This window comes from Drosophila sechellia, chromosome 2L (assembly GCF_004382195.2).
Source record: "Drosophila sechellia strain sech25 chromosome 2L, ASM438219v1, whole genome shotgun sequence".
In the NCBI taxonomy this organism is placed as follows: Eukaryota; Metazoa; Arthropoda; class Insecta; order Diptera; family Drosophilidae; genus Drosophila; species Drosophila sechellia.
This window is the reverse complement of record NC_045949.1, coordinates 4615475-4642109: the sequence shown is the minus strand read 5'-3', so window position 1 is coordinate 4642109 and position 26635 is coordinate 4615475. Positions and strand designations below refer to the sequence as shown.

The 26635-nt window shown below is 42.9% G+C and overlaps 2 protein-coding genes across 2 annotated transcripts; one reads left to right on the top strand and one right to left on the bottom strand.

Annotated features, from left to right (window-relative positions):
- Positions 1-61: 61 nt before the first annotated feature.
- On the bottom strand, positions 62-26635 carry LOC6613373. The gene is made up of 6 exons (XM_032727220.1): positions 26338-26635; positions 16596-16935; positions 10037-10203; positions 4637-4773; positions 2532-2708; positions 62-2181 (listed from the first exon to the last, which is right to left on the bottom strand). The coding sequence occupies exons 2-6, from the start codon at positions 16680-16682 to the stop codon at positions 2069-2071; spliced, it is 681 nt and encodes a 226-aa protein (XP_032583111.1). The 5' UTR covers positions 16683-16935; positions 26338-26635; the 3' UTR covers positions 62-2068.
- On the top strand, positions 20225-20909 carry LOC6613371 (transcription initiation factor TFIID subunit 12). Its single transcript, XM_002037809.2, has 2 exons — positions 20225-20453; positions 20514-20909. The coding sequence occupies exons 1-2, from the start codon at positions 20262-20264 to the stop codon at positions 20736-20738; spliced, it is 417 nt and encodes a 138-aa protein (XP_002037845.1). The 5' UTR covers positions 20225-20261; the 3' UTR covers positions 20739-20909.

Below are 26635 nucleotides of genomic sequence, written 5' to 3'. Positions count from 1 at the left end.
CTTGGCCGTTTTTCAGGGCTTAAAGCCTTTAAGGATGGGAAATAAAAGCAGAACTTGAGTTTAGTTTCTCTAAAAATAGGTTTATTCATATTTGATTGGTACCCAGTTTGGTAATTAGTTTCGGTTTTCGGTATTAGTTTCTTGTTGCTAGTGTGTGTGAGTTTTTGAGTTACTTCTCAGTGGCATTTGGTTTCGAACAACATGAACAAACATTTAGTAAATACATTCAGATAATTCTTATATGAATATCATATAACAATCACGGCTTCTTGGTGGAATACCTATTTAAACGTTCTAAGCAATATACATTCATATACAGGTAAATAATTATCAATACTATAAACATTCTATTTAAGAACTATCATCGCCAAAGACGTGTAAATTTGTTTGGTGTTTGATTTATGCCTAGAATCGAATAAGTAAATAAAATTAGTAAATAATTCGTTAGCAATGAGAGATTTATCTGTAATATATTCCGTTCAATTACATATTAATTCTACTGGGTTCCAAGTATGTACAAATATTTGCCAGCTACTTGAACCATTGTGTTTCGCGCCTTCGAAGTTCGAACAGAGTTTATACATTTTCATTGTCATTTCAGCGATTCAACAATTGATTTGAGTGCCCAAGCATAGTTGATCAGCACTTACTTGTTGGCAAAACAAATTGATTTACATTGTTCAACAAATTCTGCTCACTCCCTGCCATTTAAATTGCTCCACAAATAATGTTCAATTAATTGCCATTAAATATGCGGCACGTAGTAATAATAAATGGCCAAAGGTATGTGCACTCCCAATGAAAAATGCAGTCCATTGAAAAGTTGTTTTTGCCCTTTAAAACAACCGACCTATAAATTTTCCATATGCTGGGCTGCGGCTGCTTAAAAGCATATTCAATTTGTAAAATTGAGAACTGTGCAATTTTAATGCGATTTCGATGGAAACAAAAGCACAATGAGCTCATAATTATTCATTTTGGCCGTGAATAAAAATTTATTTGCCAACAATCGCTGTTGGCAAACAAAGGCTATAAATGGCAGGAAGTAGTAGTGCATTCTTAAATAATTTAATTTCTACATTTTTGGTCTCATCTATTTCGTTCTGGATAAAGAATAAAATACCTTTTACTTTAAACTCTGATTGTGTTTGGATCTAACAATTATTGGAAATTAATCCTTTATGCTGAAACGTATATATTTATTGGTTGGCTGATTGAAATTCTTTGTTGGCTCAAACACATTCACAGAATTCATTATTATCGTGGGAGAATGGAATATTGATTTGTTATTGAACCTTGTTTTTTAAACAGATTGATCTGGTTCAATTGTGTTTTCATTGGTCACACGTTGCTGTGTTTTTAGGTACTGTGCAGAGTTCTCTGTGAAAACCGTGAAATGAACAAACGGAAACCTAGAGACATTTCAATTACATTTCTAATTGGTTAAATATACGTACATACATAGATTTCTGTTTGAGTAACACGTTTGTTATTGCTTCTGTTTAGCACTTGCCTGGCCAGGCTTTTAACTTAATTACGAAGGCTACATCGTTATCGTTATCAACTAGCTCTACTATGCCATTTGCTCCCATCACCCTTCAAATCCTCGGCCCAGCCTCTTTCTAATCTTAGTGTTAACTCCAGGGTTACACCATCCCAATTCCATTTCCGGATAAGGTATGTGTGTGTATGGTTTTGCTCGGGTCTATGCATTGACTACATTTTAATGGCCTAAAAAGTCTTAACTGTCTGCGCTCCATTGTGTATGGGGGTGTCTTTATGGTCTGCACACCATATTCATATTGTGTGATTGGTTTTACGTTTTAAATTAATATTGTTTATGCAGCATAATTAACTTTGATTATACACATGTCTCCGTCGACCTTTGATTAATTTACAATGCTAATTGAGTGTTCCGCTCCTCGTCTTAAGATCTAGAATTTCCTCTACGGGTATGCAGGCTCAGCTTAGGCGCTAGTAATTGATATAAGTAGTGGTTGAGTGCGTCGACTGGCTCGCATCCTGGCTCCTCCTAGTCCGCATCGGACTACACGCCATCCGCCTGCTCTCAGAGATAGTTCGGCCTGGAGACGCAGCAGAGCAGGCTCATGTTCTTGCAGATGTAGTTCTGGCGCCGCTTGGCCTGCCAAGGTCCAGTTGTGTCCAGCGCCGCGTTGCGTTCTGCAAACAGGACATGGAGGAGCAAACAGTTGGCTTGATTAATTAATGGGTCCGGCGGGAAAAGAACCATGTGAGGGTAGCACAGAATATTTAAGATATTTCAGCACAAACAATGGAAAGAAAAACTCTTTATTGGCTGACAGTACTCAGTGGCCATAAACCTCTGCAGCTCTAATAGCCTGTCCATATTTTGTGCGCAGCTTTGCCCTTTTTTGTATGCTACACAATTTTGCTTGCTCGACGGGCCTTGGCCAAATACCAAAGTGCACGGCAATGGAAGTGCAGGCAGCCAAGTCACCGGACCACTGGGAGCCCTGCAGTCCGGGAGCCTGCGCAGTTGGAGCACTCACCCAAGTACGCCTCGTGCTGCGGCATGTACTCCTGCATCTCGGCCAGGAGCACGGCGATGTCCTGCGAATCCTTGGTGATGCTGCATAATTCCTCCTCGTTGAAGTCGGGCGTGAACTGTTTGCACAACAATATCTGGCTGATGACATTGCCCAGGTTCGAGGGCCCGGCTCGGTTCTCTGAAAGTAGTAAAATAACGAAATAAGCATGGAAGCCAAGGGATAAGCCGGAGCCAAGTGATAAGCCGCCACTAGGCTAAGGTGCAGTGGGGTCAAGCTGAGGGCAGAACATTTGCTCGGAATGGCAATAAAACAAACCATGTTGTTTGAGTTGGCCGCAGAAAGCGGAAGCCGCATTTATTTGTTTCATTCATTTGTATGCAAACATTTTCCTTTGACGTTTGCATTTCCCGCTTTTTATTTATTTCCGTGCTTTTGCTGCTTCATTAGCTTTTCGCTTTTCATTTTGGGACGCCCTTTGATGTCTGTCCGTTTGTAACTGAAATAAACTTTTGGGCTTCAACGTTTCCTAATTTAATGAACGGAAATTTAATAATGTACTTCTCGAAGTGCATGAAAACTTTGTCAATTATTCGACCCCACTGTCCGCAATCTAGACGAAAAGTTTTGCGTATTTCTATAATCTATTTGTTCAACAGTGTCTTCATTGCTTTGATATTGGACCTTTGATTGATTGCAATCAATATCCGATCAGCCATCAATCTTCATCAGCCGCATTGAAATTAATTACTTAGTGAAACTTGCTGAGCTGCATGCCTCAGTGCATTGCAATCTATTCGATCAGCCAATGCGGCGTATGCGCAATATTCATATTTCATCGAGGATGCATGACCAGCGTTCATCGTTTGCCATTTCGAGGCAGGGTATCAGCTGAGTTAGAGGGTGTATTGGTTTTTAATCGAACATATACATATATATTGCATTGAAGCTATCCGACTTTATAAGCCACGTGAATTCTGGCTTAAATTGAAGAATGGATTTCCTCTCATATGGTATTGAACAGTCCTCACATACTATTTCGCTTAAAGCTTGTAAAGAGATAAATTGTCGCTGGCAGTGCAATAATTAAAGGTCCACATAAAGCTGTCATCCCAACGCCACATACACACTATCTCACTGCCATGTCGATTTTGCGCATATTTTGGTTTGTAATTATAACAGCCAAACACCAGGCAAGAAAAACGTTTTCAATTTTTGCACTTTTTATTGCTTATTCTGCGCTGATGGCATTTTCATGGCACTGCAGATATTTGTTTGTTCCCACGGTTGGTCGCGGGTGCGTTGTAAATTCGCTGCATCCAGAGGCCCACAGCCAGAAACGCGGGCACTGTGGCTTTGGTAAATATTTACCACCCATTCCGGCCAAATTTGCCGGCGTGTTGACAGTGAGAAACCAGTGCCTTTGCCAGTGCCAGTGCCATTGGTGGTAATTTAAAAATTTATGATCAGCAATTGGCATTTGGCATTTGCGTGGCCATTTGTATTCGCTGGCATTTCTCATGGCCACTCTGGCGACAAATCAGTTCGAAGTTCGACTCTGCATATTTCTGCGCTCGCACGTGCACATTAAACATGGCTAAAGAATGGCAATCACAGCCAGGACACACAGATCCTGAATCGCAGCTGCAGTCGCCAGTATGCCAAACAATTGTTGAACGTGCAACGAGTGACTGCTGCCCTGAATGGCAATGTCAAAGAAACGACACCCTCGTTAAGTCCAACTCGGAATGCAGGCAAATAATTCGGAAGTGAGGTCATTTAATGTTCTGTAAGGGAGATCAAATACGAAGTAAGGGCAGCCAAGCTTAAATGCTTATCAAAAGACTCCACTTATTTAGAGTTTAAGCTTGTTAAGCCCGAATAATTTTAATTATATCACACACTTGGAGCAGCATAACGACCATGCACTATGCAATAGATTTGCTTTCCCCCACTTTAGACAAATTATGGCAAAGTCCTTCTCTGACTTTGACATTTGCTGGCGACAGCAAAATCGCAATGAACCGAAATCGAAATGGCGACAGCTGAAACATGGTTTCAGTTGGCACTGGGGCACGAATTGTGCGTTGGCGTTGAATTAAACTTACCATAATAGCCGGACATATCCATTGGCACGACTTGTATGAGGCGATAGCTTTTCACAAGTTCACGTAGGAACAACTGGGCCATGTAGAACAGGAGCACCAAATGCGGGTTGTCGGTGAGGATGCCGTCGGCCATGGCGCTGCAAAAGAGTAGAAATGGAAGGGTTAAAACAATGGCAGCCATGCAGCAAGGTAACGTGAACATCGGATTCCGAGTCCTGAGCTCTGAGCTCTGAGTTCTGAGTTCCGATTTCCGAGTGCATATGGAACTGCAGTGGCATGCCGCAATCGGTATGGGCCGCATTTGTGGCACGCCAAATTGCATGCGGAAATTGTGAAATGAAATTTATATGATTTTATGACATTTCTTTGGGTCGAGAGTGTGGGCATCGTAAACTGGTGACAAACTAATTCATTTCCGCCAACTTTCAAAGGCCATCCTAGATGGTTGTATCTGGGTTCAGCTGCCTTCGTCGAAGTAACAATTGGTTTTTTTTTATGGAAGCCATGTGTAATATATTTTTTCAGGCCACGACATTCACAGTTTTCTCTTATTCGGAAAAAAGTGTTGGCACTGACAGCAATTCGATATAAAATATGTAAGACAATAGTCGGTAGAGATAAAAACGTTTTCGATTTAAATGTTTCATTTAATCCATTTTTTAGACTCCATTGCAATGTGAAATTTAAGCAGCTTAAAATGTTCTCGAAAGGTTAACTGCTGCAAATTAAAGTCTAATTCCACGATCAGCAGCACAACGACATTTTAATTCAACGAAATTACCATTACGAAAATCATTTATATAATTCCAGAAACCGCTCTGCAGCACTCGCTGTGGCATAATTCATTTAGAAAACACTCAGAATTTACAGTGGGTACGCAAATTGCTGCTTAGTTGACATTAATTTCAGTTTTAGCAGCACGAGGAACACAGTCGAGGCAATTATGAAGGCAAAACTGGGCGAATTTACGGAGTGGGGCACAAATATAAATTGCCATAAACATATTTGCAGCTACACAGGAATAAATTCAATTTGTAAATTGCTTTTGCATAGCCCAAACTCCATGGAGCTGGAAATGAAAAATATGTATTTCACAGGGGAGCCGAAGCCAGAAAGTGTTGCCATGTCCTCTGATTTCACCCCACGACTGGCATTAAAGCAAATAAATTGCGAATTAATCTTCCCCAAGGTGAATCTGTAGAGGAGTTAGGGTGTGAGGGGATTCAGCATAAAGTGATTTAGATTTGGGCTCCTTACTCACGGAAAACTTGTTTGTTGCGGCAGCAAGGGAAATTTTAGGCTTGAAAGCTGGTGTTTTTTGGTTCACCTAAAGATTATGCACATACCATAAATATATTTCAAATTACGTTTCTATAGATATCAACATTTTAGCAGCGGAGCAATTTGCAAAATCCGCAATTAACGTATACAAATTCGCCAGCATGCTAAATTCATAATCATCAGGTTATAACCTCTGATTATATCCCATTAATATTTTACTATCACACATCAGCATTTATGCCACAAATTACGCAGAGAGGAGTGCGACTTTAATGCCTCGAATCGTAATCAAATTAATGCTAAGCGATTTCCTTGAAAAACTGCAAGTTGTAAATGGCAAAGGGCAATGTTTTAATGACCTCCCCGCCCCCATCCGATTATCCCATCTTTCCATCTGTCCTGGATTGTGGAGCACGGACATTAACGTGGGTCATTTTCGCCAGCACCACACCCAGAAAATGGCAATAATAAGTTTGCAGCAGAGGAACAAAATCTGCAAAGCATCCGAGAACCCAGCAAAAACAAAAAAATAAGTAAAAGCGAAGGGCAAGCGAAGAAAAAATGGGCAGACCATTGTCAGCAGATGGTCTTGATTACAGCTCGGACGTTATATTCATTTATTGCAAATAACAGTGAAGTATTTTTTATTCGCTCGCTAGACCCAAGGAAATTCAGCGCGGAAAATTGAGCAGAATGGCAAGGGACTGAACTGGCCTTCATAAAACGCGCTGCCCAATCGAAGTTATTAACTGCAGCTGTATGGAGCTGTTAAAATTGCCGCACTTTACGAGACGGGGGATTCCTTAAAATGTCTGCCGCTACGTGACGAGCTCTCCTTAATTGTGTAACACTACCCACTGCTCCCTGTCCACCATAATTTGCTGTCATTTTCACAAACATGACCGCAGAACACAGACGCTTCCTTCGAGTTGGCCATCCGGCGAGGGAAGCCGGCATCAAGTGTCGAAATAATGAACGAAGGACTACGACAGCGACAATAAAACAATGCAGCATAGCAAGGACAATGGGATGCCAAAGGATATTGTCAATATAACATCAAGTCATAAAGTTATATTTTCAACTGCGTTTTGAATGGTGTTTCTATTAAACGATTTAAGCTGCATGTATAAGGTAAGTATACTCTCAATTTCCAATGTAAATTGGCGAACAAAAACCTTTTCAAGTGATAAATTCATTTTTGAAATATATTCCCAACTCATATCCACTGTGGCAGTGGCAGTTGCAGGAAACATAAAAATTTCGACACAGCCGCAGACAACGCCATCGACGACGTCTATGAGATTGGCTTTGGCTGTGATGGGGACGTCCCCGGAGGTCGGAATCCTTGTGTTATGTTCGCCCTGCGGACTCTCTGGGCAATTGTCGGATTGTGTTTTCCGTGCAGCAGCGAAGGACGAAGGATGTGCCAGCCAGCCAGCCAGCAGTCCGAGTAATATTTGCAGCGGAAATGCGTTTAAGGCAGCACGATGGCGATGGATTGCGTGGAGTGGGACCTCGTCCCTCGCCACCGAGGACTCTGTTGACTAACTTGGCTGTCAAAACAGGAGGAGCCGAGCAGCTAAAACAAAGGCAGCGCCAGTAATTTAGCAACAACAAACAACTGCACATAACTACAAGGCAAACAGCAGAACAAATGCGAAGTAAGCGCAGGCAAATAGACAGATGGATAGATAACATGAACACAAACGCAAACACGGCGAAATGGACCGAACGTCGCCTCCAAGGATATACATGTGCTATATAAGATACACTGCGATAAAAGATTAGTAAGCTGAAATCACTCTGTGGGAAAATCCAAACACATATCTATAGTTTTATCACCTTGTTTGAATGCAAACTAGTAGCTTAGTTTGATTACCGCGTTGGTGTTGCATTTTTTCCAGTGTATCTCCAGGACATGTATAAGTGCGAGTTGGACAAACAAACAGGCAAACAACTATCAGTCACTCAAGGCAGTTGGCAAAGTGCTGCCGCCATCTGAGAATCTTAGTGGAAATGGGAATGGAGGTGGAAATGTGAATGTGAATGGAAAGGAAAATGGGCATGACTTGAGAAAAACGCCTGCAAAGGGTGTCTATTCCAAGGTGGTCTCATAGGTCTGGGCTGATTTTTCTCAACACGCCGCTTTGCGAAGGGAATGGGCATTTCATTGCCTTGGGTGGCCACAAGGTATCACAACTTTGTTGTCTTGTTTGGCCAACCAAACCACAAAAGTTGGGGCTAAATGTATTTGTTCTAAAAGCCAAGTTCGAGGGTCATATTTGAGTTGCTATTATGAATGTTTAGCTTGCGGTGATCTAACTTAGATAGAGAAATGCTAACACATTTCACGAAGCTCTCTGAAATATTGCTTAATTTAATCCAAGCTTAGTTTAAAGCTAAATTTACCATTTCTGGTTTATTTGCAAGTATAATTCGTTTAAAAGGCTTCAACTATTATTTTCATTCTTCAACACGAAGACTTGACATTTTCCTTACGGCAAATCAGCCAACTTAAAGTATTTATTTTCCCTTGGTGTCCTTGATTTTCTTACTTTCTCCGCTTTATGGGAAACAGGGACAGTGCCATCGGGCTGTTGTGACTTTGGCTGTCTCACATGGGTCATGCATGTGTTTACAAAACATAAAACAGCAACAAACATCGAAACATTGTCAGAAAGTTTGGCTCTGTCATTGCCAAGTTGCCACCGAAGTTTTTCCCCAACCTCACAGTGTCTTCCACTGGCTTTGTTCATTTTCCGAGAGCATACTTTTTGCTGTATTGAACTTTTACTTTCAATTTAACTTGGGCTCCTCGAGCAGGCGGCTTTTTTGCAGCGCTAATTCATTGTCGTCACTCATACGCCATGTGCGCCTATTTGCAAACGGTGGCTGCTCGTCGAGTCGTTCATTTGTGTCAATAAAGCAGAAATTAATTGAAATCTCCCCGCTGCTCCCCTTTTCCGTTTTTTGTCCCTGTCCGGCTGCAGGCAATCATCAATTTAACTGTCTCTGGTTCCGCTTTTCCGTCATTTTCCTGCACTTTTCCCCAGTCGAAATGTAGTGCGGATGGACAGAGGCCTGATGCGAATGCTCGTCTCGTTATATTGACATTTCTCACTTCAGAGTGACATTTAAAGCTTCTGCTCGATAATAAATCACATTGTCATATGGCAGCGTGGTGTGCTTAAAAAGTTCCTGCCCGCAAACAAAAATTTGACAGATACCCCATGTCTGAAATTACAAATATGCCATTGTGTGTGAATTCCTCCTCAAGATGTTCACTAAAAAAAAAGAAGAAAGAGGCGTGCGATAATGGCACATGTGTGGCATCCACAAGGGATTTCGCCTTTGAAACTTTTTGGAGGCATAAATCAATAAATTGAATTCGGTAAACAGACAGGCCCCGAAAAAGTCAACAGGGACGTTAAGGTTTAGTGCCTTTCTGGGCTCTCCAGAGTAAATCCATATTACACTGATGGAAGCTCATGCCACATCATTCAGTGCGGGCTTTCAAACCACATTTGTGCAGTTTTCTCTTACTCGTTGTTATGTCGAAACAAATGAGAAAAACAATAGCACACAGGTCCTTTCATCAGGTTTAATGAATAAAAATTACCCAATATGCTCGCAGCCCCGGAGGCAGCTCGAAAAAATGTTATTAACTTTTGCCGTTTCGAATGGAAGGGATCGGGAAGTTGAAGTGCTCTGATAAATTATGCAGCACTTTGAAATTGAATTTCAAACTCAGCCACTAACTCATTTTGGAGCGCATTCCAAGGACCTTCAATCCGAGTCCGACAAATTGTTATTTATGTTATCTCAACCCAACCCAACCGCTTTTCTCTTTCCAATTTGGCTGCAATTAGATTTGCATACATTTCCATAAGGAAGGGACAGCCACATGAAGGATATGCCCCAAATGTCACACACACGTTGCTGTTTATGTTTATGTTAATGCTATCTATCCCTTTGGGGCTCCTACGCTTAGGTACACTGCACAAAATTGGTGTGCTCATTGGATATAAATATATATGAGAGGTTAATTTAAACAACTAGTTTCACGACGATTTTTTCCCGTGCACATGGACAATGGAAGGGATTGTGATGCGAACTCACCTCTTGACTTGGGGCATCAGGATCTGGGCGGTGTGCTTGAGTGCCTCCACGCAGGTGCGACGCAGCTTGCGGATCTTCTCCCGGAGCTCGGGGCAATCCTTAGCTTGGCCGACGTGTATCAGCATATCCCGGAACAGCGCCACATGGCTGTTGATCTCCACGATGAGCTGGAATCAGATGGAGTGTAGGAAATGGATGAGAGATTCATATCAGGGTCATCGGCGGCAACTGATGCTTAATTTATGCGAGAGCTCTATTAGCCCGGCACATAGCACATTAGATATTTTAATTTATGCACAACCCCATCTAAGGACTTAATATATACGTATTTTTGTTTGCCCAGCCGGGTTGTTGGCCCATCAAAATTTCTGGGAAATTCTTGGCCAGATAAAGTGGAGGCTGCTGCTGCCGTTTTACGGCCCATTGCCGAAATGGAGGCGGCAAATGAGTCGAGTCGAGCAATCGAGACCTAATTCCTTGGCCGACGCCATCGACTTTCGCCAGCGGCGGAATCAGGCTCATAAAACTTAAAATGCCCGCAATGCAAAGGATTATTCGAGCTCATTTTTATGGCTTTTGGGTTGGCTAGCCACGTTTTTTTGAAGAGGCAGAAGGGTCAAGCTGTTGCCGGAAAATATGTTAAGTTAATTATTATTGACTGAATTCCTCATTCTTGGCCTTAAGTTAATTTTATGTGTGTGTGCGCTCTTTAGAAATGCTCTAAATGGCTTTAATAGCATGATTGTTTTAACTGCTCTTCGATTGGAATAGATTTTTATACAGAAAGCAGCTCGTAGGATTATAACCAATTAAAACTGCTGTTTCGCCGCTCTATTTTTAAATAAATTTCGCTTTGTTTTTATCCTTCCACCGCCGCCAAGTTAATTTCACAGTCAGTCATAAGCTTAATTTCCAGAGTAAATCCCACACACACACACACACGAACCACTGCCGCAAATCCCACGCACACACGCATGCGAGTGGCACGTTTAAATATTAATGGTTGACTCCGGCAACCTCATTTCGCAACCAGCCCCCGCCCCAGAAATCCACTCCCCCATTTGGTCGCGCACTTCATTTAAAACGCGGCGTATGCGTAATTTTAATAATCCTCGAATCCTCGAAAGTCTGAAACGCCCCCGGCGAATGCAAAGTGAATTCTGTGGCTTGACTCAATTTGGGGCGACAGCTGTGCCGATGAAGAGATCCGGAAGGAGGCTGGAAGATTTGCAGCTTTATGAAATATATGCATGATTAGTCATATTGATGGCATCGGCTTGACAATGCCGCAAAGACAGGGCCAAAAGAGGGCGTAGGCGTAGCGGGGCGGGGCACTTAGCCAAATTGCTTATTGAAAGTGCTGTGAGTGCGCTGCTTCCCCCCCTTGAAAAACTTTACCCAATAAATGGGCGGCACCAAAAGGGGGCGGGATCATGGTTTTGTAATCATTCCTCTTGGCTCGAGCATAGCCGAAACTTTTCCACCATCAGCTGTTGCTGCCCCCTCCTCATTGGCAATTTTATTGGATACATTGTTTTTGGAACCCAGCTTTGTTTGCCTTTCAGTTGTGATATTGACAGAAACAAGACAGAATCGATGGGGAATCTGGGTTAATTTTAAGCAGAAAATCAAATTGTGCCGGCTCAGGAAAAAAGGACCTTTGCAAGGATTGGCCAAAGGGTAAAAATGAAATTGTACCCTGCAACTTGGGGAAAAGGTAGATGAATAAAACGCATTTGCCCGAAATATAATTTTCCAATTTTAGTATTTGTTATTCGGCTTCAAAGGTTAAGCCCGACTATATGTTAGAGCCCAACAATAATTCATTAAATACTTAAATAAGACATAGCTCACTGGGAAGGCCACGAAGTGCCGTCTGCGTGGCTGCCTAATTATTTGGGTTTTTTCGACCGTCCGCCAAGGACAGTGGCTCCCATAAAACAACGGCCAGTGTGGCACAGGTATAAGCTCGTAAAAGCCACACGCATAAATTTTATATGACGCTTAAATCTCGGCAGATATAAAGAGACAAAGCAGGGCTTTCACCGTCGGCAGGGGGTGATGGTGGGGGGGCTATTTCGGATGGGCATTGCAAAAGTTCATGCAGCTCATGCAAATCCCAAACGTAAACGCCTGTCGTCTTCGTCCTGCGGCAAAGGTCCTTGGGCTGGCATAAAAAGGGACAGCCGAGAGCGGCGCTAAACCCGAGTCAAGTCCTTGTGAAACAACACAACCAGCAAATAATACAAATGCGAAAAAAGCCTGAGCACATTTCGGAAATTACCTGGCCACACATACACACACCATATGAGGATGAATATTGGACTGTGATATGTGTATGTATATACTCAATTCCCCCGGCGCACTTGGCGCTCCATTTGGTCAGTAATGAAAGCAGTGCCTCATAATGGCGCCACCACCTAAAAAGTGTGCCACAAAAGATGTGCCGCCATGCGGTGCAGCGTGTAGAATAGTAACAAGTTGTAGTTGAAGAGTCCCCTTATCATCCCACAGTCCAAATGAATATGCATATCCATGCGGAACTGGACTGGCCACGTTGTTTTGCCATTCCCCTACTGCCAACCACTTTGAACTACTTTTGCGTCAACAGTTGAGGCGGAAAATTGAAAAACATCTGCGAGCTTAGTGCAGCAAAAGGAAACGAAAGCAGAAATTGCACGCGCTCTACGTGCCACAAGTCATATGCTATGTGCACCGCAGTTAAATGTGCAGTAAAAGTAATACTGAAGAAATGAAGTTGTTTAAACAAAAGTTTAAAGCAATAACATATAATGAAAATATTTTTTGTTTTTTTTTTAACAGAAAGTTCTAGTAAAGGACTAATGACAAGCAACTTTAAATCAAGTAGCTTTATATTCATTTCAGATACACAGACTTGTTTTAAAATGTATTCTAATTTTTTCCAGTGCACATACGTGCTGTGGTTGCAGTAAAAAACACACTCCCATTTCTTTCCTCGTTTCCCAAATGTGTAAATCAGCAAAAACGCAAATGCCACAACGCCAAGAACAAGACAAAGAAAGCCCGCGGGTAGGGGGATGGCATAAGATGGGTGCTGTGGGTGGTGGGTGGTGGTAATAGGGTGGTTGGGTGAGAGGATAAGGAAAGCAGGCAACACACAAAAGCGAACGACGACAAGCAAAACTGAATCTAGACAAAGTGAAAGCGGAAATTAAAATTGCAATACAAAGGAGGAGAACCAACAAAGACAAAGAAAGACCGCGTTTTCATAATGAAGAGAGTGTGTGGGCGTTGCAATGTGTTAGAGTTTGTTTTGGAATAGCTTAAGAATGCACTTGCCGCGGGCAATGAACAAATAGTGTCCACATACAACACCAACCTACAGAAATTTAAACAAAAAAGTTAAAGTGCAGCAACACATTTTGTCCCTATGTTTCCTTATTATAGTATTATATTGTTAGAAAGCGAAGAGTTATAAGCAGGATAATAGTAATTCTCCTTTTTCATCTCGCACAAACAGCAGATGGAATCCTTTCAGCCAATATATAGCACGCACCATTTGCAACACGAGCTGCAAAAACTTTGATAACGCCCTGCTGTTAATGCGCTCTCCACGCTTTCTACACTTTTCACACACATCCACATCTGTTGATGTCCAGCAACTGCCACGCCCACCTCGAACAATTACGAGCGGACTGGGGCCAAGCTAACAGAGTGCAATGCCAAACGCATTAGCCAGCGAACCAACAAGTTGAACTGTAGAATAATTACTATCGAACTGGCGGTGGGTGCAGGCAATCGCAGGAAGCAGCCAACTAGCCAACTGTCCTTTCAACAGTCGACCTTTCAACCCGCACTGCCACTCAACCAACATTCGGGCAAACAAAGGTTCGTTACAGTGTATGAATGTCCGACAGGGTTTTCAAATCGGCTTACAGAGAAAAAAGTGCGCAATACCATAACAAATAATTCAATTTTTATTGAACTAATGCATTTTCCTTGGAGCAGAAATATAGCTTAACATTTTTTTCAGTGTGCTTCAGCTTGGTAACAACTTGCAGCAGGCGAAAACATCACCATGCCGCAGATGTGCAACACACACGGCCAATATCGAATGGTCCCATCTGAGGGACATGGAGATATGAGGAGGGATACGATTGTGTGTGTGTGGCACAACCAGGAGCGTTGGTGTTAGCCACAAAGCCCCACTCGGCCAGCAGCAGCAATGAAGGAAAAGAAGTGCCTAGAACAACCAGCGACTAGCATAACTGCGGCAAAGTGACGGTGATGAGAGCCCCTGAAAGCCCCGTCAACCAACCCCTGACCCCTCGAATTCGATTCCTGATGCCACAGAAAGCAATTTGGACTGGGCTGCCTGCCTCTGGTTGGATCACATGCAACACCGTTGCGGTTTCATTAGGAAAGGATCTGAACAGAAATTTTAAATTATTGTATTAACCTCTTCAAATGAACTTACTGCAATCGATTCATCTTACAAATGTTTCAGGACTAGCCATTGAAAATCTTAAATTCTTAAAGGCATACTTTTCATCTTCTTTCATTTTATATCTCCCGGATCACAACATTTCCATTTGCAAAGAAAACTCCCATCTAGGCAGCAATTGCAGGGCCATTCGCATCATTTGCGTAAGTGATAACAAAAACGTGTAATCCGCAAAATCGATAAGATGCTCGCCCGAACGAGACGGACTTTTATTTGCTCCTTGACGATGAGTGGGCATCTAGTGGTCTCAATGGCCGGCGATTACGGCGATGTTGAGTTGGGTGGCAGCAACGGAGGCGGAGGAGGAGGACCAAAGGAACCAACAAATGGTCGGAGTGTGTGCTGAGCTCCTCGGTTTACATTATCAATCAAGCCGACTGACAATCGACGGATACCTTTCGGCCGTATTGAGAGTGACACAGGGCGGAGAATCTGGCCAAGGACCTTGAACACGATCCTTTGTTTGGCCACGACTTTTTATTGCGCAACTTTCGGCCCCAAAATGTATTTGGCCTTCAAGCCACATACACATACACACAAGTCCCTCGCAGCAGAGACAAATGCTCGTCGCTAAAGTTAAGCACAAGTTTTCAGTTTTTATTGAGGTACTGCGGTCCCTAGCCCCAAATAGCGAGAGCCACACGGAGAGAGGGGCAGCCCCAATGACAGGGTCGACTAAATGTCTGAGCAAACATGCCCTACATTATTCCAGAATTAATGAAGACATATTGGCGGCTGTTGAGTGTGGGAGTGCTCATTTAATGAAAATTGGTTGTAGTTCCTTTTTGGGCACGCACTTTTTCCGCTTTTCCCGCTGCTCCATGCTCCTTGAAAAACTGCAGTGGCCAAAACCCGAAATTATTATTTCCACTCAAGAGCAAGACGGCGAGCCATTTTTCTTCAACTAAAACTCGAGCGGAATGTGAAGTCTTTCCTCATCAACGCTTGTCACTCTCCCCTTTCGTCGAGTGTTTTTTAAAAGCGAAAACATGCTGGCACACTGAAAAAAACTGTTTATCAAAGTGCTTGGATTAATACTTAACTAAATACTTTCAGATATGCAACTATACTTTTGACAAAGCTGGCGTTTATATGAAATATTTTTTAGCCAATGTACAAACTTAGACTGTGAAGTTTGTATGATATTTTTGGCAGTGTTGAAGGCGTAGCTTGGGTGGGCGTGGCGCTGTGCGTGCCCTATGAAAGGCGAGCTGCCTGGTATTAAAGTGCTTCATTACTTTGCGCAACAGCTCGCGAGAATATAATGAATGGCAATAAACGTGTTTCACATTTTCCTTTTCGCTGCCACTCCGGCCGATTTCGACCGAATTTTTCACAAAAACATTTTTCATTTAGCCGCTAGAGAACTTTTGTGTATGGTCAAGAGAGCCACGTTCGCTTGGCCACCTCCCACCGCCCACTTTCGCTTAATGCAATCCTTTCAATAACTTCCATCAGCTGGTAATGCAGTGGCTGGTCCGCTTTTAACTAACTTTCTTCACATGCAAGCCATAAAGTTGTTTTCCACTCAATCTTGTTATTATTATTCTACCGCGGATGCTGCGCCACTACACTGCGAGAAATCGGACGAAACTTGACCACACCAGAGGGTCAAGTCAATTAGTTTATTTGCTTTAGCACAACTTCAGTGCGGATTAAAGTGGTCGATTGGAAACGGGATTCATTAGTGGTCGCCTTCATTTGCCGAAAGGCGACCATGGACTTTTTTTCGAAAGGTCACGCAGCCAGAAACCAAGCTCTTTGAATTTCAAAGTGCAAAAGAATTCTTTGGGAAAGCAAATGCAATTTGGCAATCGTTTGAGGCTTGCAAGTTTGGCAACAAGCTAAATTGGTTTCGCTCTTCGCCCGAACGTATCTTTTCAAATGCAATCAAGCGTACGGACTGTGAGTACGGAAAGCAAAGTTATTGATGCAAAGACTAGACAGCTTGGCTTTTCGACTTTAAAGCGATTCGAAAAAAATACGCAAATTACTTTTAGTTAATCTTCGATGAAATTTAAAATCCATGATTTTTTGGTGTTTTGTTTGATTTTAAGGATCCCCTTGACTTACCGTATTCAGGTTGGTGATCTTGTCCAGCTCTACGGCCGTACTGCCGCGATGGTGGTGCAGGTGGTGCAGATGGTGAGTGGTCAACATGTTGCTCGTTGCTGTTGCGCTTCTTGCTGTTGTTGCTGCTGTTGCTGCTGCAGTGTTGCAGATTGATGCTGATGCTGCTGCTGCTGCCGCATTCAATCGAACATGGCTCTCGGGTCACAGATATCCGCTATTTGTTCTCGGAGCTGCGGCAAGCCATCGAGACAGCCGCTCAGCTCGCAAATTGGCAATGGCTATGGGAATATGGCACTTAGCTTCGCTTGTTTCCAATCACATCACCTGGTGCGCTGACCATCTGCGAATGCGGCACAAATAACATAGAGCGATTGAGTGGGATTCAGATTGAATTGCTTATATGCGAAATGCGGCGACACCGGAAAACGTTGGCACGCCTTTCCGGCATCGCCGGAAAAATGGAAAGCGGGGAAATCGGATGTGGCATCGCCGATTTCCGGCACGCCACTTCACCAGCGTCGCCACAATCGACGCAATCGGGATTTTAGTTTGCATTCGGTTTTTTTTTCTCCGTCACCCGCTCCCCTTTTTTTTTTGGCTTGAAATGTCTAGATAAATGCTATGGGTAGTTCAATATTCCCTAACTCGAATTTAATGAAGTAATAAGATAAATATAAATGATGTCCTCGGGGGTATTTATATTTGTGAGGCAATCAGCTAATGCAAAGATGTCAGTCTCATTTACGAATTAATTTTTGACAATTTTAACTTGGTCTGCCAGGATAATTTCGGAGAGGAAGCGAAATTAATTTCCTGTTGGAAAATTAAATTCGCACACTTTTTGGCACACAAGCGAGGCTTAGGCATCCTGCGTGACCAACTAAATGCGATGCCACATTAACGCCTGCCCCACCGTAAATGCAACTGATAAGAGGTGTATGTCTGTTGGCTTCGAATCGCACTTCTCCCGGAAGGATCCGCATTGTTTGGCATCGGGCGTGGAGGGGGTGCTCGGCATGGAAAAGCTCCTCATTAAGTCACGGCGCGCTGGAAAATATGCCGCGAAAGGATTAAGCAGCGATGCCGGCGACAAAATGGCGCGCCGTCTATTAAAGGATTTCATCTCATCCCCGTCAACACCGTCGTCCTCGTCTGTTGCCCATTTTCATTTCCATTTTCATTCCTGTTGCTGCCATGCGCTTCGCCGGCTAAGTGTAATTAAAAACTTAAATGGAGAAAGAATTTAAATGTGTTGCTTTATGCATTTATGAAACATTAACGCGAATCTGTTGCAGATCGAGCTCTGTTTAATAGTCTGTGTGCTGAGGGCCCGATTTAAATTAATTTCGTATCTGCCACTGTGGCGTATACGCAACCTTGCTAGCTGCCACTGTGGCGTATACGCAATATCTGGCACAGCCACTGCGTGGGCGAAAAAGTACAACAGATAACAAAACGAGGCCTAAGAATGCGTGGCTGTTTCATTTGTGTGTGGGAAATCCTGAACAACAGAATGCCATAATCATGTGAAATAAAACCATTCCGAATGGCAGCCAGCCGCAAGTAACTGCGAGTGCACAGAACATGCTGACTGGCTGGGAATTAGCCCCTCAGTCTCGACACTCTGCCAGACATGGCAGAAACTCATTAGCCTTATTACACAGACACCATTCTGCGGCTAAAACTGAGGGGGCGGAACCGGGCGGCGCCCCCACATGCGTATTAACTATTCATGCCCACACACACACTCATTCACTTTCTCTCGCGCCGCAAAGACATTTGAATAATTTTGACAAATGTGTGATTAATTCAAACATTTTGGCAACTAAGCCTGTCATTTTTTATGTGAGCACGACAGCAAATTAGCACTTCATATACAGGAGCTGACTGGCATTCTCGTTACGGATGTGATATGTGCCATTAGAACGCAACATGAAGGCTGGAACAACTTCATTTTGAGTCGTTATTTTAATAGAGGAAGGGAACAAATATGTTGCTTAAATTTAGAATAATGAATTTTTTAAATGCGTAAAAATACTTATAAGAGTTACATAAATTCGCCATAAGACTTAGGCACTTTATTCTCGTGTGCCCGACGACAGTTAACCTTTCCGAGCCAGCCAAGTCCTGTTCAAGTCCCCACAATGACTGCCTGATTGGGGCTTGGGCGATTAAAGACCCTGACAAAGTGAAATTTATGGCACTAGGCACACTTAAAGCTAAACGTCGGCCGCTTTTTGCTACCTTACACTATGCATAAGGCCAGCGAGCAAAATATGAAACAGAAATCAGCCAGAGAAGGCAGAAATAAGCGGACAGGGCCAGAAAAGTGCACACAGCAAATAAAAGCGGCGATATAAAAGAGTCGCATGCCGGAAACGACAAACGACAGTCGGCGAAGGGAGGTGGAAAGAGGAAGCCTAATGCCAATGCCAAACACCGGATGCGGATGTGTGACACATGGCCGAAGGGGCGACCTGGCCACCCCATCATCCCAATCCCTTTCCGCCGACGACGACTGGCAACATACGCACAATGTCATTGTCGCTCGCTTTAAGTAGGCGACTTTATTAAGCCGAGGACACCGAGGAGCACCACCAAAGTGGCAGGAGCGCAGCAAAGGCATATGGCACACCATTTTAGAATGACAAAAACTGACAAACTGTGGCACTGGCTACATTAGGGAATGAACATCATTCCTTAACAAAATTAGAAATTTAAAAATTGAGCTTAGATTAGCAATAAATATGTTTGGTTTATGTATAATATAAGTTATTATTTACAATATACAAAATCATAATTTCCCTTAGAAGTAGATCCTATATTATGAGAACTTCTTTTTTCAATGGTTGTAAATTAAGATTATTTACGTTTAGACCGCTCACTAGGCATATAAATTATAGCCGCATAAATCAGTTTGCCGAGTTGGCTTAAGTTGCAGCCTGAAACCCGAAGCTCCCAAGGTGGCCTTAAATTTGCGCGGTGCTCCGCTGAAGCGAAATTCCCACTGTGCATTGAGGGTTTGCGAAAAGAACAAATGCCATAATAGGCTGGCAGGACACCTGGGCACGTGTGTGCTGTTGTTTTGACTGGCCTTGCCAGGACTCACCTGGCATAAAATTAAGCCATGACGACGCGCTTGTCGCCTGGCCGCTTCTTATTCCGGGCCAAAGGTCGTTTACGGCACGGCCACAATTTGTTGCTTTTTGATATTTATTTAGACGGCGCTGGCGCATGAGAAGTGAAAAGCGCACAGCCCAGTCGGAACATAAATCAAAAGCACAAGACGGCGGAAAAACCGTGAAGGAAAAGCCGCAGCGGAAAGGGTAAACGCTGCGGCAACAATGGAAATCGTTTTCAGCTGCAGAGCGAGCGACTTAAACTGGTTATTTATGGCAGGCCAAGGGCGAAGAGTTGAGGCTGCAAAGCCCAGCTGGGTTTTCCCGATCCCAACTATTGCCGGGGAAAAAATCGTAAGAGAGTGTAATGTCCCACGACACCCAAAAAAATGTTACTTTTCCATTCAACTTTTTTCTTGAAGACACAGGACCCGAAAAGTATGCACTGACTCACACCCTATATCCCTATAATTTCCAACCAGTTCAAGCCACTTCCTTACCTAGTGCATGTGGCCTAGACGGAAAAGGACATCAAATTAATTGAATCATGGATAGGAATAACATGGACCCTTGGTCCTTTGCCCTCAATTTCGATGACAGCGATAAATCGTCGGATAACGAGAGCCACTCCTCGACCAGATCCTCGAGCCGCTCCAGTGACACCAGCAGCGAAAGCTCCGTGGAGAAGGAGCCAGCCACCGCAATTGAGAGCCAGTCTGTCCCTGGCGGCAGCTACGATGTAGGTAACGACTTCCCCAATTAGGACGCATTAATCGATCCGCATTTTTCACCCTATCAGATTATCACCAAGAGCAACATGCTGCAATTTGTGCAGAAAATCGATGCAAATTCCTCGCTGGACGATCAAGGCTGCGATTTGATGGCCAGAATAGCCGATTCCTTTGTTAACGACGTCTCCATGCGCATGGTCAAGTTGGCCAAGTACCGAAAGAGCGACGTTAGCGTGATGGACCTGAAGTTCATCCTCAAGCGGGAGTTCAACATGGAGTTCCCCATTGAGTAAATGACCAATAAAAGGGAAAAATAATGTAAAATTTGAAAATTGTGGAAAAAATAAAATGTACAATCAAATGTATGAATCATACATAACATGGCTAAAAACTGTCAGATTGGTACGAGGATAATTGTTTTCTGCAAGTAATAACCAATGCCAACAATTGCTATTACTTTTTGGTCAATAAAAAAAATGTTATTTTTGGGTCAGTTTTTGCATTTTTTGTAAGGGGTACCATCATCAAATTTTGCAAAAATTGGCCAAAACTTAAAATTGCCAAATTTGAATGCCGGCCGATTTGGGGATAAAATACAAGCTCAACGAGGTATGCCATTCCAAATTTGGACAATTATTTCTAATCTTATGATAAAAAATAGGTCTTCTCTTGGACGAAAAAACGTATTTTGTGAAAATATGGTTTCATTTGGTGTTTAATTCAAATTTGCTAGCCTACGAAAGAATTTTATTGAACATGTTACGTACAAAGAACTCTTATGACGGAAGAATATAATTGTAAATACCCATTGAGGTATCAATGAGGAAAGGTGCACGCCTGGTGATAAATTGCAAACCGGATCATCATGATTAAGCAATTAATAAATTCAATGGACGCTGTCAAGAGCCGGACTCCCATTCAATAGCCCCTGCAAAGCGGTCATCATGGTCTCGGCCACACTTTCCCGAGCTCTTGACTCTCGCCCTTCAGCCGGGAATTACTCAACATAAAGTTAAAGTGCCATAAAAATGCCAGGGCGCATAATACCGCACTCACACAGTGGCTGAAAAACACTCACATGCTCCCATTTACACACATGAACTGGCACTTGGTTCCTTTTCAGGTCCTTTGCTCAAAATAAAGGATAAGGCCGAGGCGGAAATTTCAGAGCGATTTTTCCTCATATTTTTTTATTTATTTTGTGTTGCCTCAAGAATAAAGAATACTTCTTCGCCGGCCATGTCGGCAGCGGAAAAAAGGCATAATTCTAAGCTTCTCTCTCTGACTCTTAAGCAAACTTGTGTTTTTGTATTCAGAAGATGATCTGTACTTATTCAAATAATACCCAAAGGATTGCATTCTATGTCGCTAATGTTTTGTTTGTTTTGCATTTGCAGCAGTTGCATTTCGTTGTTTTTAAGCGAATTCCGAGGATATAATGAATAAATATGCCTGTTTTTTTCACTAATTTAATAGAGATTGTAGCGTTTCCCGATATTTAATGAATATTTGATTTGAGACAAAAACTCTTTAATCAGTTGCGGTTTTATTTTATTTTTCCCATTGCTGGACAAGCAATTTATGCAGTTTGTTTAAATTAACTTAAATAAATCATTACCAGCTGCATGAAGATTAAATATATAATTGAGTACAGCTGACCCAGAACATATAATCAATCTGCTATCAATATTTCAATATTTAATTAATGTGATTTAAATAATGAAATAATTTATGGTGAAATCATTTTAATGTTAATGTACATACGCCGGACTATTTACTTTGTAAAAAATATATATATATAAATGAAGGACCTCAGTATCCCATTTGGTTATGCCCAAAAATAGAAATCACTTTTCATTACATTTGTAACCGCCCTCGGGGCAGCCGCAAACGTTCGCAATCATAATCCAGGAACGACACATTGGGGCGCATTTAAACTGATTTCATATTGGATCAGCGAGTGTTTTCGCTCGCCTGCCCTTGTGTGCGTGTGTGGGTGAGTATCTGTGTGTGTGCCAGCAATACCAACGCACTTCTGCAGGAAATTCGTTTGCCGTATGTCTTGGCACGCACGCCTGAAAATTCAAGCCGTCGACGAGTTCGTTTGGGCGATATTATAATGAATTTGTCGTGCATATTCGTACATACGAGTATTCCCCAATGCGTGACGCTCTCGTACAGAAACAGAAAAAAAAGAGGAAAAGCAGACACAATGTGTCACGCCCACTCCATTTAAGGGCGATCTGGCTTAGTTCCGAGGAGATAAGCAGCTAAGTGACTTTGTCCCGACATCCCATGGCCCCATGGGCATGTTGACGGTTTGGTTTCGGATTCGGTTTTGGTATTCGAAATCGTGCGCATGAAATAAATACGAATTCTCGATGGTGTTGCGGATGATGTTGTTGGTAGATATAAATTGAATTAAAGTGAAATCGGTCGCCGCTGGCCGTAATAGATTAGTGAAAATGTAGCCAGGCGTCAGAATAAAATATGAGCCATCCAAATTGAGTTATCAGCATAAATCAAAGGCGCTATTTTGGTATGCACATTATAATTAATCTCGGCTGGCCTGACTGTCGCCCGACTGGCGAATTAATGTGGATTGAGCCCTCTAATGGATAAGTAAATGCAGCAACAGCCTTTGCAGCTCAAAAGTTTAGAACACAAATTCTTTTTTAATTAAATTCAAGTGACGACCGCCCTGCATGTCAAACGCGAGGGGAGCGTAAACTTCCGCCTTTGAGCGAGTCATTTTCAAAGAAATTCGCAAGTTATTCATGGCAACTTTGGGGCCGGGGCAAAAACTTGAGTTGAGTGATATGTTACCAAAGAGTTGACGCCGGGCCGGGCCAGGCCGAAAAAAAAAGTAATCCTCTCTGGTTTCCGGCCAAGGTCAATGGGTTAGCTGGATTGCAATCCAGAGCTTTAAGCGAGCAGGGTTTTTGGCACAGGACCAGAACCTGCTAAAAAGGAGCAATCAATGCCAGTTGATTACCATTTGTGGAGTTCGGGCAACTCACTTGCCGATGAATCAAGTTAATGAACTAAGTGAATTGGAAAAGTTTCAAACTCTCCCAGTTCGGCTTAAGGACACGAGTATTTGACGTTATCCTTGACTGTTTGACTTGGGCTTAAAACTCAATGCGCAAGTAACTTTAACGTGTATTTAACATAAAGTGCACAATAATATTTATCTTTAGCGTAATATCCTGGACATTATTTTAAAGTTAGCTGAAAGTCTAAAGTGCTCTTTCTGTTAAGTTTATGATAATGGAGTAATTAGCTCGTCGTACCAGTTTAATTAAAACTTTAAACTTGTCGAGCATGTCATGCCAATCTTTAGATACAAATGTGGTTGCTTTTTTTACCAACATCGGTGCCATTAGGAAATTGAGTATCTGTCATAAAAAGCCGCTTAGGCCAACATGTTTTAACGCTTTTCATAAGTTTGTCACGTTCAATTTCCGCTGCGGCACCTTTGATAGCTTCGATGAGGAGTATTTAGTTTAATGCATTGCCATAAATTTAATGCATACCCAAATGGCACTTTAAGTCAAAATCCAGCGCAATAGCGGTCAATTCCAGGCAATTTTGAAATGGCGCTCAAATCCGCTTTTACGACCCCGATGCCAATGTGAACTTAGGTCCAAACTGCTGGCTAAAGATCATCCCCCTTGCCAATTTATTTATGCGAATGCAGGACAAGAAGGCCAATGCCAACTGGCATGAATGAAATTGTGTTACATACGAAACTAATTGCGGCCAAATGGGATTTGAAAAATGTGCAATTGTGGCAAATTGTCATCTGTCACGGAAATTGAAGTGTTTGCGTACAAAATCAGGGACATTCTCAAGCGAGTGCGGCTCCTTGGCAGTAACCCCATTACCGCTAAGTGCCATTGCAGAGGGCCAGGAAAAATTACCTGGCGGATACAGGTGCGCACTGTGGCGTGTTTACGTTCGGATTCGGCGATAGATCTAGTCTATAGTCTATATAGTCTATTTCGATCTTTTCTCTGGATGCCATCAATCATGCGAAGCCATCGAGCCGGCTTATGAAAACAAACACTGCTGTTTCAAATTTATACAGCAAACCAATCACAACATCCGCCACTTAAATTGCTGAGTGTGTTCTGTGTTTTTAACTTAAATGAAAATCTGCAAAAAAACTCAAATTTAGTGAGCTACCAAGCTATTTAATAATAAATTGCATTTGCGTTTTAATATTCTGGCTTATCTCGCTGCAATTATGCTTTTTTTTTATAAATTGTGGTCTCTAAAAGAAATTGTTTGAATGCAATTTTATGTAGGTGTTAATAAAATATCAAACATACAGAGAGAATCCTTCACCTATTTTTGGCCCACTTTGAGCCTTTGGAGCCCATGGTGCTTCACGGCTGTGTTTGCATTTGCATTTCATTAAAACACAGGCAGGTAAACAAGTTGCCGCCCATGGCACTCACTCACTCACTTACTCACTCGGCTCGGCTCAACCTCAACCTCGGCGTGAACCTCTGAGCGAATACGCCGTACCCGCGACTACGGCGGATGGCGATGAAGATGACGATGTCGAGGATGAGGATGAGGACGAGAACTACGGCTAGTGGATAGTTAAGGCAGTGAGCTGTTGTTTCAGCTTTCGGCTGCTGGCATTGAGGGCCAAATGACAGTGGGACCTGCGAGTGAAAGCCTCAAAGAGCAAACGGGGGGCGTGGCAGGGTGCCGAGTGCACTGCAATTGCAGACGAGTGGATTTCAAGGCGGCCACTGATTGCACGCGGAACGTGACACGCCCACGGGCATTACAATAAGTATACGCCCGGTGTGTTTCAATTAGTTTGCGTTGCGGCCGAATAAACACGTTAAAAGTGCGTGTAAACAAATGGGGCGGGCACAGAAATGCCAGCAGATAATGACGCCATGTCCGTGGGCAAACAATAAAAGCGTCGCCCAAATTAGGCGGCCATATCAGACGGACCTGACCACATTATTCGGCCCGGCAAACAAGCAACCTGTCACTTGTCACAGGCGACCCCGGGTTTTTTATTTTACTTTTTTATTACAACTTTCCTCCCCCGGGAAGAGAGAACGGAAAGCCCGGGCATCTGGTCAGATAATTTTCTTTGTTTTCCGGCCAATGTTTTCATTTTTTATCCGCTATTTTTCCGTCTATTTTATCACGTTTGCCGTCCCTTTTGTTTTTCCCATCCCCTGTTTACTTTTCACGCACGTTCACAGACTTTTTGGAAAACCAGACAGGTAGCAATATGCAAATCAAATAGAGGCCAAATGGAGTTGACAAACGTCGCAAAAAATGTGTATCGGAGCGGGAAAACGGGGTGAATGGGGAATGGAAAATCCATCGGCACAGAGCTCACGTGCATCCCAAGTGGCCCGGGGAAATTCGAGCGGCACCAGAAAGTAAGAACTTCCCTAACGCAATCCGCCCCGAATTCCGGCTTATGACGGCTCGAATGTCGAACTCCGTGGCGGCTCGACTTGCCCCTGGTGAAATTTAAATACGTCACTCTGCTGATCCGATTTGAACTTATTTCATTTGCATTTATTTATTCCAATCGCTTCGGTGCGGTGCCCTGTTTTGTTCTATTTCGTATTGATATTTTATATGATCTAATTGATTGGGTTGAGTGAAATAAGGGGCCTTTGTGTTCCGAAATTGAATTATAGCCTCTTTTACTGATGTCCTTTTTTTTTAAATAAAAGCATGTTTTAGTGCTCTATCCTAATCGAAAGAAGATAATATTGTTAAGTTGTGTTTCCTACACAGTTCACTTTAACAGAAAACTACCACTTTAAGTTCATACTTTTACGACACCAACACTTAACGACTCTATTTAATGTTTTAACCTTTCTGGGAGCTATTTATGCTTACATCGAAGTTACTTTCCCGTTGACTGTCGGCTATTCACATACTGATCGAGCAATGCCGATTGCCCAGTTCAATTATTGACACATTATCCGCTGCTCAGCTCAGCACGCACTAAAGCCGCAGCACTGACCACCGACCATTATTGACTCAGTACTCAATGCAGGCAGTGGCAGTGGTTGTGGCACAGACCGTATCGCGTATTCGCCATGTGGCTCGAATCGAAAATCAAACGCAGCTCGCAACTTGACATGCGCACGTCTTTTGGGCCGCGTGCTCTCGCCTCGACGTCTGTTGTGGGACT